Source organism: Passer domesticus, chromosome 10 (genome assembly GCF_036417665.1).
Source record: "Passer domesticus isolate bPasDom1 chromosome 10, bPasDom1.hap1, whole genome shotgun sequence".
NCBI lineage: Eukaryota > Metazoa > Chordata > Aves > Passeriformes > Passeridae > Passer > Passer domesticus.
The window spans coordinates 15,852,299-15,867,761 of NC_087483.1; the positions used below are offsets into that span (position 1 = coordinate 15,852,299).

Genomic DNA, 15,463 nt, shown 5'->3' on the forward strand with positions numbered 1-15,463 from the left:
GAGTCTAAAGCAAATGAAATGTTGACAGCTGGAAAAGTTTACAAAATGACATAAGCTTTAAATCACTCCCAAAGGAATTGTCTCAGCATATTTTTAAGAATGGGAAGCTCTTCTCAGCCTTTCCTTTCCTTCAGGCCTTGAAAGTAACTAGTTTGAACTGCTGACTCCACCTTCTGTCTAGGTCAGGCACTATGTGTGAACTATATAAATGAAAATTCTCTAAATTTGACTCAGAAACAGTATTAATGTACCTTCCAAGCAAAAGTTCAGTAAAAGATCATGTTCTGGGGAATGCTGTGTCAAGACACAGTTTTGGATTTAACTGCATGCTGTCGTATTTAATTAATGAGATAAACATAGCCAGGCATTGTTTGATTATTGGCGTTTTTTTCAGCAAGTTGTGGGAGGAACATTTGCAAGGTATGGGTTGTTATGATATCTTACTTGGCTATTGTGCATCTTGGTCGCTTCTTGTACAACTCAAGAAGGTGAATGATGGGTGCATGTCAGCTGTGTATCCTCTGACCTGATAAATAAATAAATCCTGGCATGTCATTTTCGTTTGACCTGTATATCCGATATTGATTTTTCTTACATGTGACCTATGAAGGGGAAAGAGTGTGTTTCTTTATGATGTGATAATGTAAGGCTGAAAACAAAGTGAGTTTTTCCTGCTTGCCTTTCCCATGGGAAATACAAGATCAGTCAAACTTGATCTTGCTGGAGGATGATAATGGTGGGAGAACAAAGTGATTACAGCATCAAAAGCCATTGGAGTCTAAGCAGTTGGGAAGAGAAATAGCATTTTAGGCTGATGGTTTAATATGCTGGGGACCAGAACTTGTCCCTGTTAGGGCTGGATTTGCAAGGCAAAGTAGCTGATGAGCTGGCTGTTGGGATGCCTGAGCCTGGGAGAAAGCTGGAGATGGTGGTAGGCTTTGGGACAGAGTGGGACTGGCAGGGAATCCCTGTGTGAGATGGAATCCCATGGTCTGTGGAGGGCCAGGGGATGGTGAACAGCAGTAAAGCACTGCCTCCCATCAGAGGAGAGAAGAAGAAAGGGCTGTCAAGGTGATGGCAGGCAGGGGGGACCGAGTGGTGAGTGGCTGCCATGCTGAAGTGTTTGTGTCCCTTGCCCAGAACGCCATGGTGTCGGTGAAGGAGCTGTGCGGGCTGCCGCCCATCGCCAGCCTCAAGCAGTGCATCCTGACCCTGTCCTCGCGCCTCGTCAGCAGCGACAACGCGCCCTCGGTGGCCCTCTGCATGAAGGACACCTTTCCTTACCTGGAGCCTCTGGGGACCGTGCCCGATGTGCAGAAAAAGGTCCTGGCAGCGTATGACCTGGTAAGCACTGCTGCCTCTGCCTTTCCCCACTGTTGTGGACAGGGCAGGCTGTGCCCGCTGGCTTTCACACACCCAAATGTTCCAGGGAAACAAACAAGGCTCTTCAAATGACTCGGGCTCTGCAAGATGGCCTTCAATCACCACAATGCCACACTGGGCTTTTTGTTATTGTTGCCTTTTTTAAACACGGTTGTGGCTAGCACAGGTTGGCGTTTGAAGAGGACTTTGTTTACAAAACTAGCGGCAATTCAGCCTGTACTGGCACTGGTAGTCCTTGTCCTTGGGAAGCAGCAAGATTTGTGTGCTGCCCTTCTCTGGCCTCCCTGCAGCAGAGAACAAGGCCAGTAGACAGGGAGCTGCAGCATGGGAGCTCCCAGGCAAAGCTGAGCCCTCCCTTTCCCTACCCTTTGCAGCAGCACTGTTAAGTACTGCCCCTGTTCCTGTCAGATGAAGTCAGTGTTGCCCTTGTTGGAAGGGAATGTTAAAATGCCCGTTTTCCTGCACGGGCAAGGAGAGGTCAGTATGGTACAGGAATGCTTACACAAATGTAGAGACACGAGCTGGAATCGTTCCAGATGAGTGCTGCTGCTCGTTGTATGACATATGTCACTGCTGTGGGTGACTGAGCAACAGCTGTGCGTGACTTCCAGCAGCAGAAGTTGCTGTCACACTGTGCCTCTTGGGCCGTGGGGTGCCCTGCTGCTTCCCAACCTTTTTGGCAGTCTGCAGCAACCGATAGCAAGATGCACAGTTCAGCCAAGCCTGACTGAAACAGTGCACTGTGGCAGCCAGGCTGGATCACCACTCATGTTCAGGGGACAGCAGTTTTTTCTGCAGTTTGTGTTCATAAGGAAAAAAATGGTGAATAATGCTGGGAGTATCAAATTGCTTCCAAGAGACCCTGATGTGTTGCAAAGAGTGGTCGCAGCTTTGACCAATTATTCATTGTGCCAAATGCCCATCTCCTTACCATCTCATATTTTGCCTTTATAACACACTTTTCAAGGGAAAATCCACTTGTGGGGTGGGAAAAGACACTGATGTTGATTAAAACAGAAATACTAAAAGTACTCTTAAATAACCCCTGGGTTTCTTCCAGAATAGTTTCTAGTACTTGGAAGTGATTAAGTAATGGTAATAAAATGCCAGATGTAACAATACCAGAACAAGGATTTGCAAATCCAGTTGATTCCCTTATTTTAGATGGAATCTTTTGGGGTAGATGTGCTACATGGTCTCATGTCTTTGTGAAAGAGAAAATACCACATAAATAAGAGATTTTTCTGTCTTTGGAGGCCTGCTTAATGGAGTTTTACCAAAATGAACGTGTCATCTCTTATCTTTGTAATTATATACTGAAGAGTACACTTGGGACTTTTCAAGGCCTCCTTGTACTTTGGAAACAGTTTTTCAATTTAAATAGGTGAAAGGCCTCTTTTGGATCTAGACAGAAACACTTGTATAACTGTTTTAAATAATGGTTGTTCTCACATTTGTCTCCAATGGGGGAAAGTGTAACTTGAATGTCAAGAGAGCATGCAAACAGTTCAAAACCAGAGAGAGAGAGAAGGGAGTTGTGCCTTGCCTATGCAAGGATTGATTTGAGATATAATTTTGTTAAGGAGAGCATGATACTTTTATTTTTACCTACTTTGGCTGTGACTGCCTCTTACTTTTTTAAAACTATTCGCTTCTGAAAAAGAAAGCTGGATTTAATAAGTGGGTTTGCTACATTTTGGATGCTTGCCTTTTGAGACAATGCCAAGAGCAGAATATTGAAAACTATTTAGCCTTTTCTGTGTTTGAATAAATGAACTGTCTCTATCAATCTTAATATTTGAAATCACAGTGTGGGAAGGGGTTTGCATTTTCAATGTTGATAAGGGGCTTCTCCTTGCTATATAATGACTTCATATAATCCAGTGTATATTTCTTTTTAATATTTTTGGTGCAAATGAGAACACAAGGAGATGTTGGTGGAAAGCAATATAAAATATTTTAGCTTATTTATTAATTTCAATTCAAGATATGCTACAGTTCAGCCTTTTATATTGTTGATAAATATGGCTTCAAGGAACTGGGTCCACAAGTGCTTTCTGCATGTCTCTTCACTTCAAAGCGCTTTCCAAATGAAAAGGCCTAATAGCATTTTTAAATGCATAAAATGAAATCTGTTTATATTGGCTTGTCTCTGGTATGAACAGGCCATACTTCTTAGTTCCTTTTACAGTAAAATGGAAAAAAGTTTGACCTTAAATCTCATAGTGTGACTGCAGATCTGCCTCACTCACTGGACCCCACAGTACAGGGAGCTTGAATGCTGGGCAAACACTTCCTCACCACCTCTGAAAACATTACATGTGCCACATTCTTTGAAAAACCTGCTTCAAAAATAATTTCTGATAAAAACAGCCCTAATGTGTTAGAATTTTTCCCCCTTACAGGAAATTGCGAACCGAATATACCTTTTTATTTTACCATGGAAAGTATAGCCTCTGCCTGTGTGCTTAATGGAGCATGCACAGGGCTGAGGGTCCGGGGAAATGGAGGTGCAAGTGCTCAGAAACCTGCCACAATGATCTGGAAAACAATTAACTGTCTGTTCCCTCCTGCTCGGCCTTTGTCAGCTGTAAGATAGACAAAGACCCATTTGTGCAGTTTGTTTGTTTTTTCCTGGGCAATTAATTTTACCATTGTGCTCTGCATTAAATATTTTCTTTTGAGAGAGACCTTATTAGAATAAAATTTCATGTGCTTTGTTTAAGGAACCAGAACAGTTTTTCAGGACTGCATTTCCCTCGTTTTCTGGTGGCATTGCAGTGGTTTAGTGGAGCTGTACTGTTTGCCATGTCTCATGTAGGAAGAGGCTTCATTGATAATACTGGGTTGTATAGAAGTTTCTGCAGAGGAGGGGAGGGAATAGGATTTGCCAAAATCAAGAAAATAGGGTGGTCTGTTGACAGGACACAGCCATTTTGAAAAGTATGTCAATGATCAGAAATAGTGTAGAATGGCTAATTTCAATTTACAGCTTTAGTTGATTCCATACATAGAGCATGCTGAATGGATTCTGGTCATGCTGTCATTGCTTCCCACGCACTCATCCTAGGATAGTGTACCCTGCCACTTTTAGAGTTGTTCTTCAGAGCTTTCCTTTCCCAAGGGAAGGGCTCTCACTCTGCCTGTCTACCTGTGTGCTCCCCCTTGTCAGTGGTTGTTCAGGTGGGCAGCATGTGCAGTGTGCCTCACAACCTGTCAAATTAATGCTGGTGTTCTTTGATCACACCTAGAAAGGAGTTACTCCATGTGAAGAGAAGGGATGGGGCCCAGCTGGACCTGACAGATGGTTGAATTATTCATTGCAAACTGTTACCCTGTGAAGTTAGGATTTTTTTTTGGTTGAGAATTGTTTGGAAACAGATTGTGGTTACTGTGTCTGCACGATATATTCATGTGCTGATGCAAGCATGCATGAACTCAGAGACACTTGTGCACTTTGCATTTCAGTTATTGGTTAAGCATTCTTTTCCTCCAAGATCAAATTATTGAATAATTTGAAAATCAGAAGTGATAAACAAGTGATAAATGTTCTTGGTTTTGCCCAATCTCCTGGGTCATGTGCATACAGAAATTTTTCTAAGGAAAATGAGATGTCCAAGTTATCTTGATGTGTTTTCAAATCGTAAATAACTATTTGAAAGAAGTGTAAAAAATATTGAGCAATTAAGGACAGGGTAGCTGCAAGTAATGCTAAGAACCTCTTAATTAAGAACATCTTGGCCAACATGGAACTGGATTGGGGATTTTTGAGAGGACATGAGGTTGCTGGGAAATAAGAAGAGGTATTTTAATGGCAGTGGTTTTGTTGGCATGGGTATCAATCCATGCATGCTAGCAGAGGTCTGCTGAAGTGTTTTCTGCTGTTCTTTCATATTCAGTCATTTTGGGTTTGTATTGATGCAGGCATGACTACATTCCCAAGAAGAAAGTCCTTTTTCCCAGCTATTATGTAAATGCAGAATTACTAAGTAGATTTTTGTGAGCTTTTTCACTGAAGTTCATACCTCAGCTGGGATATAGTCATCCCCAGAGGAGCATTTTTCACAATTCTCTAAGCAGCTGAAGACAGGGGATATTGCAGAGCAGAGCATCCACTGCCAAAGAAGTGTCATAACGCACTGACGTCAAACGCAGTCCAGCACATGGACATTGTCTTGAATTTGTATTTGTTTTAAAGAATTTTCCATCCAAAATTGGACAGAGACTGAGAAAGTTAGTTTCTTTTTCTACTTCTTATTAAGGAAAGTCCTGTTTCTTTCTGTGCTTCCTACCCACAGCTCTCAAAGTTTCTTGCTCTGATTGCCTGTGTCCATTAGTCACTTCTAAAACAGAACCAGAAAAGAGTCAAATCAGAACTTCCCTTAGAGAAGGAAGTTCCAGTTGGATACTTCAGTTACGCTGTTTTAGCATAAACATATTGAAAACTGACCTCTCTCATTTCCTCCATTGCTCCTTTTGTTCTGTAGAGGACTGGTCTTCATGCACAGATCACATCCTGCAACAATGATTCCATATTTTCCCAGAAATATTTCTAATTGAAAACATGAAGTTGGAATTTAAGGTGAATTTTATGCGGTTTCTTCTCCAGTTTGTATCTATAAGGTATTTCAGATGTTTCCAGCTCACGTGACCATCCTTAATAGCTGTTTTTCATGCTGGGTTGTTGCAGGAAAAGACTCTGATACTGAAATCTAGCTTGAGCTATATTGGGACAAAGAGACAAGGTGAGGGACAGAATGGTGGCCAGCAGCATTCTTTCTATGTCCTGGCACTGCATACCCATCTTTATTTTCTTGCAAAACTTGCTGACACACAGCTGATGGCTTGGTTGCTTTTTGTCCCAGACGTGTACAAGAAATACTCAACACTAAAAGGAATTCTCTTCAAATTTTCATGAGCTCAGTTTTCTCTTCAGCTATTTCGTGAATTGGTTGTGGTTTTGAAACCTCTTTTATTTTTGATTGGTGGTGGGTTTGGTTTGTTTTTGACGGGTTTTTTGTGGTTTTGTTTTGTATCCAGGCAAAACTCTTCATTGTCAATGAAAGGCATAGAAAATGGGGACAATGGCCATGAGGAGACACCTAAGAGAAAACTTCCTTTTAGTCTGAAGTTCAGTCAATTTCTGTTTTAAACTTTGGAATATATATGAAAGGTTTCCTTGAACTGTCCATTTTATCTCATTTATCTTTCCAGCAGGAGCAGTACTTTAATTTGCCACCAGGAGCTTTTCCTCTCTTTTTTTTGTCTTCTTTTGGTGAGACTGCTGTGTTAATTTCCTCTCTCCTTTTCAATTTATAGAATAATTCACAATGAAAAGAAGAAATTGGTCTGTAGCACAAGAGTTCATTAAAGTAAAAAAAAATTCTTTTGTTCAGTTTGTACTGATCCTGTGATTAAACTGCCCTTAGTACAGGCAATAAATAATCCTGGTAATTTCATGTGAGTAATATGATGCCCTCAGTATTAAGATATTTTAAATTTCACTTAAAATGTATTTAGTTTAACAGAAGTGACAAAGTAAAGCATTGTTCTTTGTGTGAAGCACTGGGATTTAAAATTTGATATTCCATGCTATTCTCAGACAGTGGAGTGAGACAGGTCAGTTATGTTTTCAGCCCTTGGTCTGTTTCACTTCCTGGGTCTCATATACCGGATGAGGAGAGAACTCCTGGGTTTGTGCCAGCTCCTGCTTCCTGTGCTTTTTTGTGAGAATCCACCATAAGTGTTACAGAGAGCTTCAAGTGGGTTGAGATTAATCAAGTTTATACTTCTTCTCTATACCAGAATCAGGTTTTATGTGCTTTCATTCTTTTTTTTTTTTTTTGGTCTGATTTCCCCTTCAACCTTCCAGTTATGTTAAACACATTGATCAGTAAAGTTTATCACCTTTCTGACATGGAAAATGCAAGTTATCCCAAAAAATCCTGCCAGCTTCAGCAGTTGATAAAAATTTCTTCCCTCCAAGTGGACCCAGATACCAACATCCATCCATCCTCTAAAAGTTGCTTTTCAGTAAATGTCACTTGGATGGTAATCCCTTGAAGTTCAGCATTCAGGAGTTAACACACTCTGGTGGAGCACAGGAGTCCTGAGGGAGTAGGACATCTCTTGCTCTGTGAGAGTCACTCATGGAAGCGAGCTGCCGTTTGGGATCTGACATTAAACAACATCCTGATGGGCTCCAGCCAGATGGCTGGGACTACACAGCTGCCTGGAGGGCTGCTCAGAGGAAAGATGCAAGGAAATTCATGCTGAAACATAAGAAATCTCACTGTTCAGTTTGGAGATAGGTTGGTGGGTTTCAATATATTACTGGCAAAAGTGGCCTTGAAAATCTCAGCCGGTCCTGTATGAGGTTACCTTCCCAGCAGAAAATCTCATGGCCTTCCATGTTGTGTTTTTAGTGCTTCTGGTTCTTGTCACTTCTAGAAGAAGTAGGTGACATCCTATCAGATGTGATAGCAGCTGGAAAAGCAGGAAATTACTCAGACTTTGATATCATGGGCTCATTTCAAAACGAGAGACAGAAGAGAAAAAAGTGTATCTAGATGCCGTGACCCTATGCTGTGACTTTATTCTTGGATAGCAGTTCTTGCCTGTTATACTCTTGTCTGTTTGAATCAGTCTGTTCTTCCAAGTGAACACCCAGGCTTTGTCCTTGCCCTGTTTTGTTGTTCCCATCTTTTACAGCAGCATTAGGAAGGAGGACCTCATGCCCTCTGAAACTGTACATGCAGCTCTTGCTGGGGGCAGAGTCTGGCCTGTCATGTAGGGGTATGGGGTCCTGCACGCTGTGTTATCAGAGATGGTAAAGGTGCCATAGGCCAGGCAAAATCTTACCTCATAGCTGGCTTGGGTCCCATTATTTCTACCTAGTGCATTATTTCCTAAAGAATGTGAGGGGGAGGATTCCAGGTGATGAACTGAGGTTGTCCTTTAACCCTAGTTACTGAGCTGAGGAACGCTGAAACCACTTTCAGGATTTGTTGTGGGACAAAAGCTGCTTATTTTTGTCAGGATTACTGCAGGTAGGAAGATAGGAACAGGTTAAATTCTGCTACATGATCTGTTTTTAATTGTTTGTTCTTGCTGAGCTGAAAGTAGTGAGACTTTGATGTTAGCATCAAAGGAGTAGAGGGTTGCTCTACCTACTCTGCAGTAAGGGAAAATTGACATCCTAGTGCTACTTTGCTCTTAAAAAATGAATATAATACCTTCATGTCTGAGAATCCTTAAACAGACATGCCAGAAACTGCTGGGAATAGGCCCAGTAGTTGCACGATTCTTGAGCCTGCTTTTTTTGTGTGTGGTGGTATAATTTCCTGTGGCTCTACATATATATGCATGTGTGTATATAAAAACCTCACAAGTCACATTCTGCTTGAGGGATCTGAGCACAGGAGAGTCTGACACAAGGGATATCCTGTACCAGCTTGGCTGCAGCTGACCTCACAGGGCAAACCTTGCTGTGGGGTAGAAGCACAGACACAGACCCAGTGGGGACCCAAGCCCAGGGTGATGGCTGCATGGGGTGCAGGAGCCATGGGAGGTGCTGGGATCTCCTGGCTGGACTGGGCAGTGCAGGCACTGCCTCACAGACCCCAGCTCTGTGTGTGCAAGAGCAAAGAGCACGTTTGGCCTCTGGCTGCCACTCCAGTGACTTGCAGGATTTTTGGGACTCCTACTGTGTTCACTGCGCAGACCAACCTTTGGGATTTGTAGCTGTCAGCTGAATGGCTCCTTCAGCACAAAAGGAGAATGTGCTGTGGTACAGAAAATCCAGAGATTGGGTAAAAATTGTAATTTCTTTCTAGATGACAAGTGAAAATATCAAAGAGCAAAAAAATCAATGTGATGCATGAACAAGTAAGTAATAAGAATGAAAGGCAAAGGACACTATTGAAAGTAATTTAAATCTCAGGCATATCCACTGGGCATGTTCTGTTAAAAAACAATTTTGCACTCTCTAGGTATATCAGGCTTTTTTCACTCTGCCTGTGAAGCTGATAATGGGTTTTGTTTTCTAGGTGTTGTTTTTTATATCAAAGGAAAGGCATAGGTATTTTTGTTAAATACAGCCTTAGTACATTTAATTAGAAATAAAGATGAGATGAGGAGCAAAATTTGGATCTAAATTCCTCCAGAATTTTGAAGTTTGAGTGTGACAAGTGGAAGCGTCTCTCATTCCTTGTGTCTAATTAAAACAGTAAGATGTGCTAATTTGCAAGTGTTAATTTATTACTGTTATGCTGTCTTCCACTAAAATCATTGAAACCTACTACTTGGGTTTTCATATTGAGTGTATTTGAAAGCAGGGAGGCTTTTAGCAGTTGCAGCATTTTGGCAAAGCTTTCAGGTGGTGATTTTTCTAATTTCAGGGTGTAACATCAGGCAGTCACTCTTCAGTTTACTTCATTTCTAATTGAAATGCACTGCTCTCGTGTTTGGGTTTGATTGAGGTTTGTGGTGGACATCCCACAACAGTGAGGTTATTCTCAGGCACAGTTTGTTAAACAGCATGTTCTTGACTTCCATACCAGATGTATGTACCATCTTTTGTAATTTCACAAAACAGAACAATGGGACAATATTCTTGTTTGCCTGGGCTACTGAGAGGTTTTGGAGGCTTGCTACCATCAAAGGAGAAGAGTATTTGCATGTAGGGAGGCTCAGGAAACTCCTCAGGTAATGGACCCTTCATTTGTTTGCTGTTAATGGGCTATTTTAGCAAGATGTCTAAGTAGGGAGGTCTCTTGAAACTTGTGAGTAGGCTTGTTGAAACTGCTGCTTTTGGTTTGTTTGCTTTTAGGTGGATTTTTTGGGTTTTTTTGATTTTTTTGTGTTGTCTTTTCTGTTAAACTTCATCAGAAGGATAGGATTTGGATCTCCGTTTCTCAGAGGAGAAATTCAAGGACTACTATAGGTATCTGAATTTTTGCATAGAATAAAATCCAGCACAAGGCTTAAATAACTCTGGAAATCACCTCTATGCATGATTTGGTAAAATACCTCTGGAAATCAGCTCTATTCATGACTTGGTAACATTTTTAATAAGCACCTATGTGGATAACTATACTTACTTCCTCTTTTAAGAAAATACCAGTTAGAAAGGGCTTAGTTGAACGCAGAATGAAGTTTGTCTGCTAAATCTGTTTTCTTCTGAAATCACTTGTGTTTCCTTCATATTGTTTGCAGTGGTGTCTCACGGATGTAAAACAACTGTCCATTAACTTTTGGAACAAAACATTTTCAGAGCAACTGATACTTAGCATGATAGAGATCTGGGAGGCCCCCATAGGAAGGAAGGATCCAATATTTATCATATCACTCTCGGAGCAAGCCTCCTCTCCAGTTTCAGCCTTTGTACTTTCTGTGTGTTAGATGTTGCAGGAAACTCTAGTAATGCTGGTTTTTTTCTTTTTTTTTTTTTGACAGATGATTCAAGAGAGCAGGGTTCTTATTGAGACGGCAGACACCACTCATGACAAGATTGTTCAGTGCCAGAAAGCAGGTAATCCATTTATAGTGAGCAGTTCTGGGTGGAAGATGGGAAAATAATGTGCTATCATTTACTTACAGTTTGTGACTAATATAGCATTTTTCACCTGGATGTAAGTGAGCATTTTGGTCTTTCTCTAGCATTCTCTACCCTCCTGAAGGCTCATCCTCCAATAGCAATGCAGGTGTTAGATCAGACAAAAATGCTCAGCTTTCACCTTAGACGCTATTTCTCCATCTGCTCTACAGCTCTGAACTGTCTGACAGCATTTAAATTAGTCAAATGAACCAAAAAGGTGGGGGTGAGAAAGGATGGTGCCTTTACTGAGTGCATTCTCTAGCTCAGTTTTTCCTTTGAGCACAGAGCAGGCAAGAGGTTTATATAACCACAGGACCACAACAATTATAAATACTATTGTTTCTGATAGGCATTTTTGGATTTGGCAAGTGATGCAGGCTCCAGCCATTTCCTTGTATTAAATGTAAATAATGAATGAAACTGCTGTCTTGTAGTTAATGCTTTAATTCATCTTTTTAATTAGGAGAAACTGGAAGCTGTTTCAACAGTAGCATTTAACTGATTTCATGTGGTGCAGGAGCAGGATGGAGCCTGGTCTCTGCTCTTCAGCCATGCTGGCATTGTGGTAGCAAAGGGACGAGAGGCAAGTGGCCGTGTGTGGCTGGAGGTTGTGGGCCTCACTGTGACATGCCTTGGGTTCTGTGCATCTGCATAAGCAGATAAAATAAAATTCCTCTGCCCAAAGCCTTCGTTGTGTGCCGAGGGTTAAGGAAAGGGACAGTTAACAGGGAAATGCAGCACCAGGAGCGTCTCTACAAGGTAAAATTTAAGAGCAATACTTGGCACTAAAGTGCTAAGCCACCAGCATCAGCCACCTTTCTGCTCAGCTTGATCTGTGCAGAGAGAAGAACCCATGACATTTGCCTGGGCTCTGGAGTCTTTGTGAGCAGGAGATATGTATGGAAAATACCAGCAGTGCAGTACTGTGCCACCACACTGATCTCCAGAGTTTCATGCAGTTCTCCTCTCCTTCCTTCCCCCTAGGGGGAAAAAAAATCACTTGTGTTCAGTTTGCTGCTGCATCTTCTTGTGTTTTCATTTTTGTTTGCTTTATTAGCCTTAAAATGTCTGATTGAGAAGGCAACTGGAGAGATAAGAAGTGCTTCTCTGAAGCCATGGGATTTAAAGAGAGGAAAGGACTAAGAGAGAGATATCCCTCCCCATGCTCATTTGCCAATTAGTTTGTTGCAAATGTTACCCAGGCAAATTTTTATCTAACACTTTAAATGTGGCGAGATGAAGCACTCAAAATTAAGAGGTGTCAGAGGTATAATTGCCTGTGACAGTGTCCTTTACCTCACCCCAGTGCTGTTTCCTTTGAACATGTGCTCCACCAGCCCTCTGCTTCATAGCCTGTTTTGGAGTGGGTTCCGTGTGCCTCAGGGTCCTGCTGGCTCTCCCAGACTGGTTCTTGTGTGACTGGTTTTTTATTGTTGTTTTTTTTAAATGTGCAGGCTCAGCCCAATGCACAGTGGTAGCAGCAGCCTGGAAGGCTGACCCCACTGAAAGCTTTTGCTGGTGTTGCTACCTGCAGCTTAACATATGTTTGTGGCTCCCTCTTTCTGGGGCAGTGCTGTATCCAAGTTACAGATGGAGAAGTGAGGTCCAGAGGGAAGAATAACTGAAAGGATGCTGCATGAAGGCAGGGCTGTCCACGCAGGGCTAAGATCCATTAGCCTTCTTATGTTTTCCCAGGATAAAGCAAGTAATTTGAAGATTTTCTTGTACTAATTTAAGTGAAATTATTTGTAAATCAGTTGGCATGCACACCTGCAAGGAAATCTTGCTTGGGATGCAGTTATTTATACAGTTTTCCAAAGGATGTACTGCAGGAATTCTGTTAACCTTGACAAGAAAAGCCTGTGAATGGGCAAAGTTTTAAAATATAAACAACAGAGAAATCTTGCATTGTGTGCAATCAAGCCTCAGTGTTATTGAGCTCCTGGAGTTGGTGCATGGGAAGGAAAACCAATGTTAGTCTTCCAGGAGTGCTTGGGGCAAGCTGTGCTGGGTGCAAGCCTGCCTTGGACTGTCCTTCAGCCACCTGCCAAGCTGCCTCTGCATCTACACTGTACAGATGTTCTCTCCATTGGCATTTCTTTGATGTAATTTCAACGAAGCTCAAATTTGTGAGTGACATTTATCCTAAAGTGTTAAGGGAGGGAGAGCTATGAAACAACTGGAGATGGAGTTTGGTTTGTTCAGCCAGGATAGGCTTCAGATGCTTTGGAGTTATTTAGTGCCAGTTTGGCCTTTGTAAGGTGCAAATTAAGGGAACACAAGCAGCTCTTTTCCATTTTGTCTCTCAATCCACACTAGACTAAGAAATGGTTGCATACACTGTGCAGATCTTGTGAAATTGGTGGTCTAATTGGATACCTTAAGATTTTTAATCTCAGATTTCCCAAATTTTTGTATCCAGCAACAGATCTGCAGACATTTGCCACAGAAACTAGCAATGAAGTACAACAGGGCTTTGGTTGGAAGTCTCAGTTCTCCATGCTGCAGGAGTCACAATCCTGTGATTAGAGTTATGTGCTTCTGATGTGATTTATCACTGCGGAGTACAAGGGCTTTTCTGTATGACTGATTTAGATTAATGAGGAGATGTGCATTGGAGCCTGCATTGGCTGTGCTGAACAGGTATCCTCTACATGTGTCAGACAGCCTTCCAAGGTGCAAAGTCATCAGCTCAAGGAGAGTGACAAGCAATTGCCTTTTGTCGCAGTATTGGCAGCAGTGCAGGCTGCAGGCAGAAGTGCTGGAGGAGTGTCTGTGCAGGGACCAGTGCTTGTGTAGAACCCCAGCACTGGTAAGGAGAGCCACAAACCAAGTGGAAGCACAGCCCCAAAACTGTACATGCTACCTTTATTCTGGAAAATGTTCTCCCAGGATGGAGTAATAAAAAGAAAAGGAAGGGGGAAAGCACAGAAGGAGGTTGTAGGAAGTCCCAGCTGCAAGACTGAAAATGCTCACTCAACATTTTTATGGGAAAATCAGTTGTGTATTGAGTGATGTGGCAATCTGTGTTTTTAGGAATGGAATTCCATGAAGAGCTTCATAACCTTGGGACAAAAGAAGGTTTGAAAGGAAGAAAATTAAGCAAAGCCATTGAGAGTTTTGCATGGAATATCACAGTGCTGAAGGTAAGCACAGAAAGTACCACCTCCTGTCTCATATTAACTTTATAAGTAAACCTTTGCTCTTTTAGCTTCTCTGTTTGAACATCTCGCTAATTCTGAAGACACAGAATTAGTGAGATGTTCTTTTTTTAATGGGATGTATCAATTACCCCCACTTGTTGATATTTATCAAATATATGAATTACACCTCTGATTTGGAAGCTGTGAAGGCAATTTATCTAAGCCTTGAACAGGAGAGGAAAGTTTGCTTATGGTTTGTATCATCAGGGACTTGGGTTTGGTTGTCTGTTCTGCCCCATGCACCGTGAAAGTGACCTGTTTGAGATCACTGTGTGTCAAATACTTCTTTTGTAAAATGAGAAGTGGAGCATCTCTTTGGGAAGGGACAGGGGGCTGGAGGGGCTGTCAATAAAAAACATGAGGAATATTTTAGATCCTGCAGGATTATGTTTCCAAAGTGGAGTGCTGTCCAAATAGCCACAAGGGGATTTTCACCCCTTCGTGGTGGCTGTGCAGGGACATACCATGGGGTGAAGTTGTTACTCACTGGGCTTTAGCCACTGGCTTTGCATCAATCAGCCATGAATTGTCATGGTAGCTGTGACTGAGCTGGGGTGAAAACAGCTAGGGACAGCCAGGCATGGAAAGAGGAGAGGATTTGCTGGAGCCGCAGCAGAAGACAAGGAGAGGGTTTGAGCCAGACATTCAGGTTGTTAGCATTCAACTCACACCTTTCCTAGCCTCATTTTCCACCTTGCTCTCATAGTTCACACTTCCCTTCTCTGTCCCAGCTGCTCCCTTGCTCCAGCTCCCAGACTGCCCTGTCTGGCAGCATCTTCCTGTGACCTCCCAGTGCCTTTCCCTTTGCTGAAATCCCAGAGCAAGCCAGGTCATGAAAGAGAATTTTTACTAAGTTCCTCATCAAATATACCCCTAAATGTAGCATGCAAGAGCAGGACAGGCATGCATCACCATTGTGGTGCTGGAAGGACCCTTAACATGGCTTGAGCAGGAGAAGGAAAAAGGAATTGGGAACAGAGAGGCTGAGGGGCAGAAGCATGTGGGACAGGCCATTGGTGGTAAAGAAGGGTTAGAGAAGACCTGGAACACCTGTGGTTTCCTGCGTACCTTGATTGACCATGAGAGTGGAAAAGTGAGGAATGGAGTCAGTGTCAGCTCAGTTAATGGGATCTATTATGAAGAGAAAAGTCAACCAGTTCAAACTTACTGACTTAAATAGATAACCTATTCCACACAGAGCAATTGAGGTTAGTAGCTGGAGTCACCCCCCCTCCTTCTCCAAAGCACACTAAGCAGCTCTGAACATTAATCTGAATAC

General features: G+C 42.3%; 1 protein-coding gene across 2 annotated transcripts in view; it reads left to right on the forward strand.

Moving 5' to 3' along the window:
• The window catches only part of PLCL1 (phospholipase C like 1 (inactive)), a 177,809-nt gene that overhangs the window by 140,608 nt on the left and 21,738 nt on the right, over positions 1 to 15,463 (forward strand). For both annotated transcript variants that reach the window (XM_064433980.1, XM_064433981.1), the window contains exons 3-5: positions 1,141 to 1,344; positions 10,840 to 10,915; positions 14,018 to 14,127. In XM_064433980.1, coding sequence (XP_064290050.1) covers positions 1,141 to 1,344; positions 10,840 to 10,915; positions 14,018 to 14,127 — 390 coding nt within the window. The remainder of the gene's footprint in view (positions 1 to 1,140; positions 1,345 to 10,839; positions 10,916 to 14,017; positions 14,128 to 15,463) is intronic.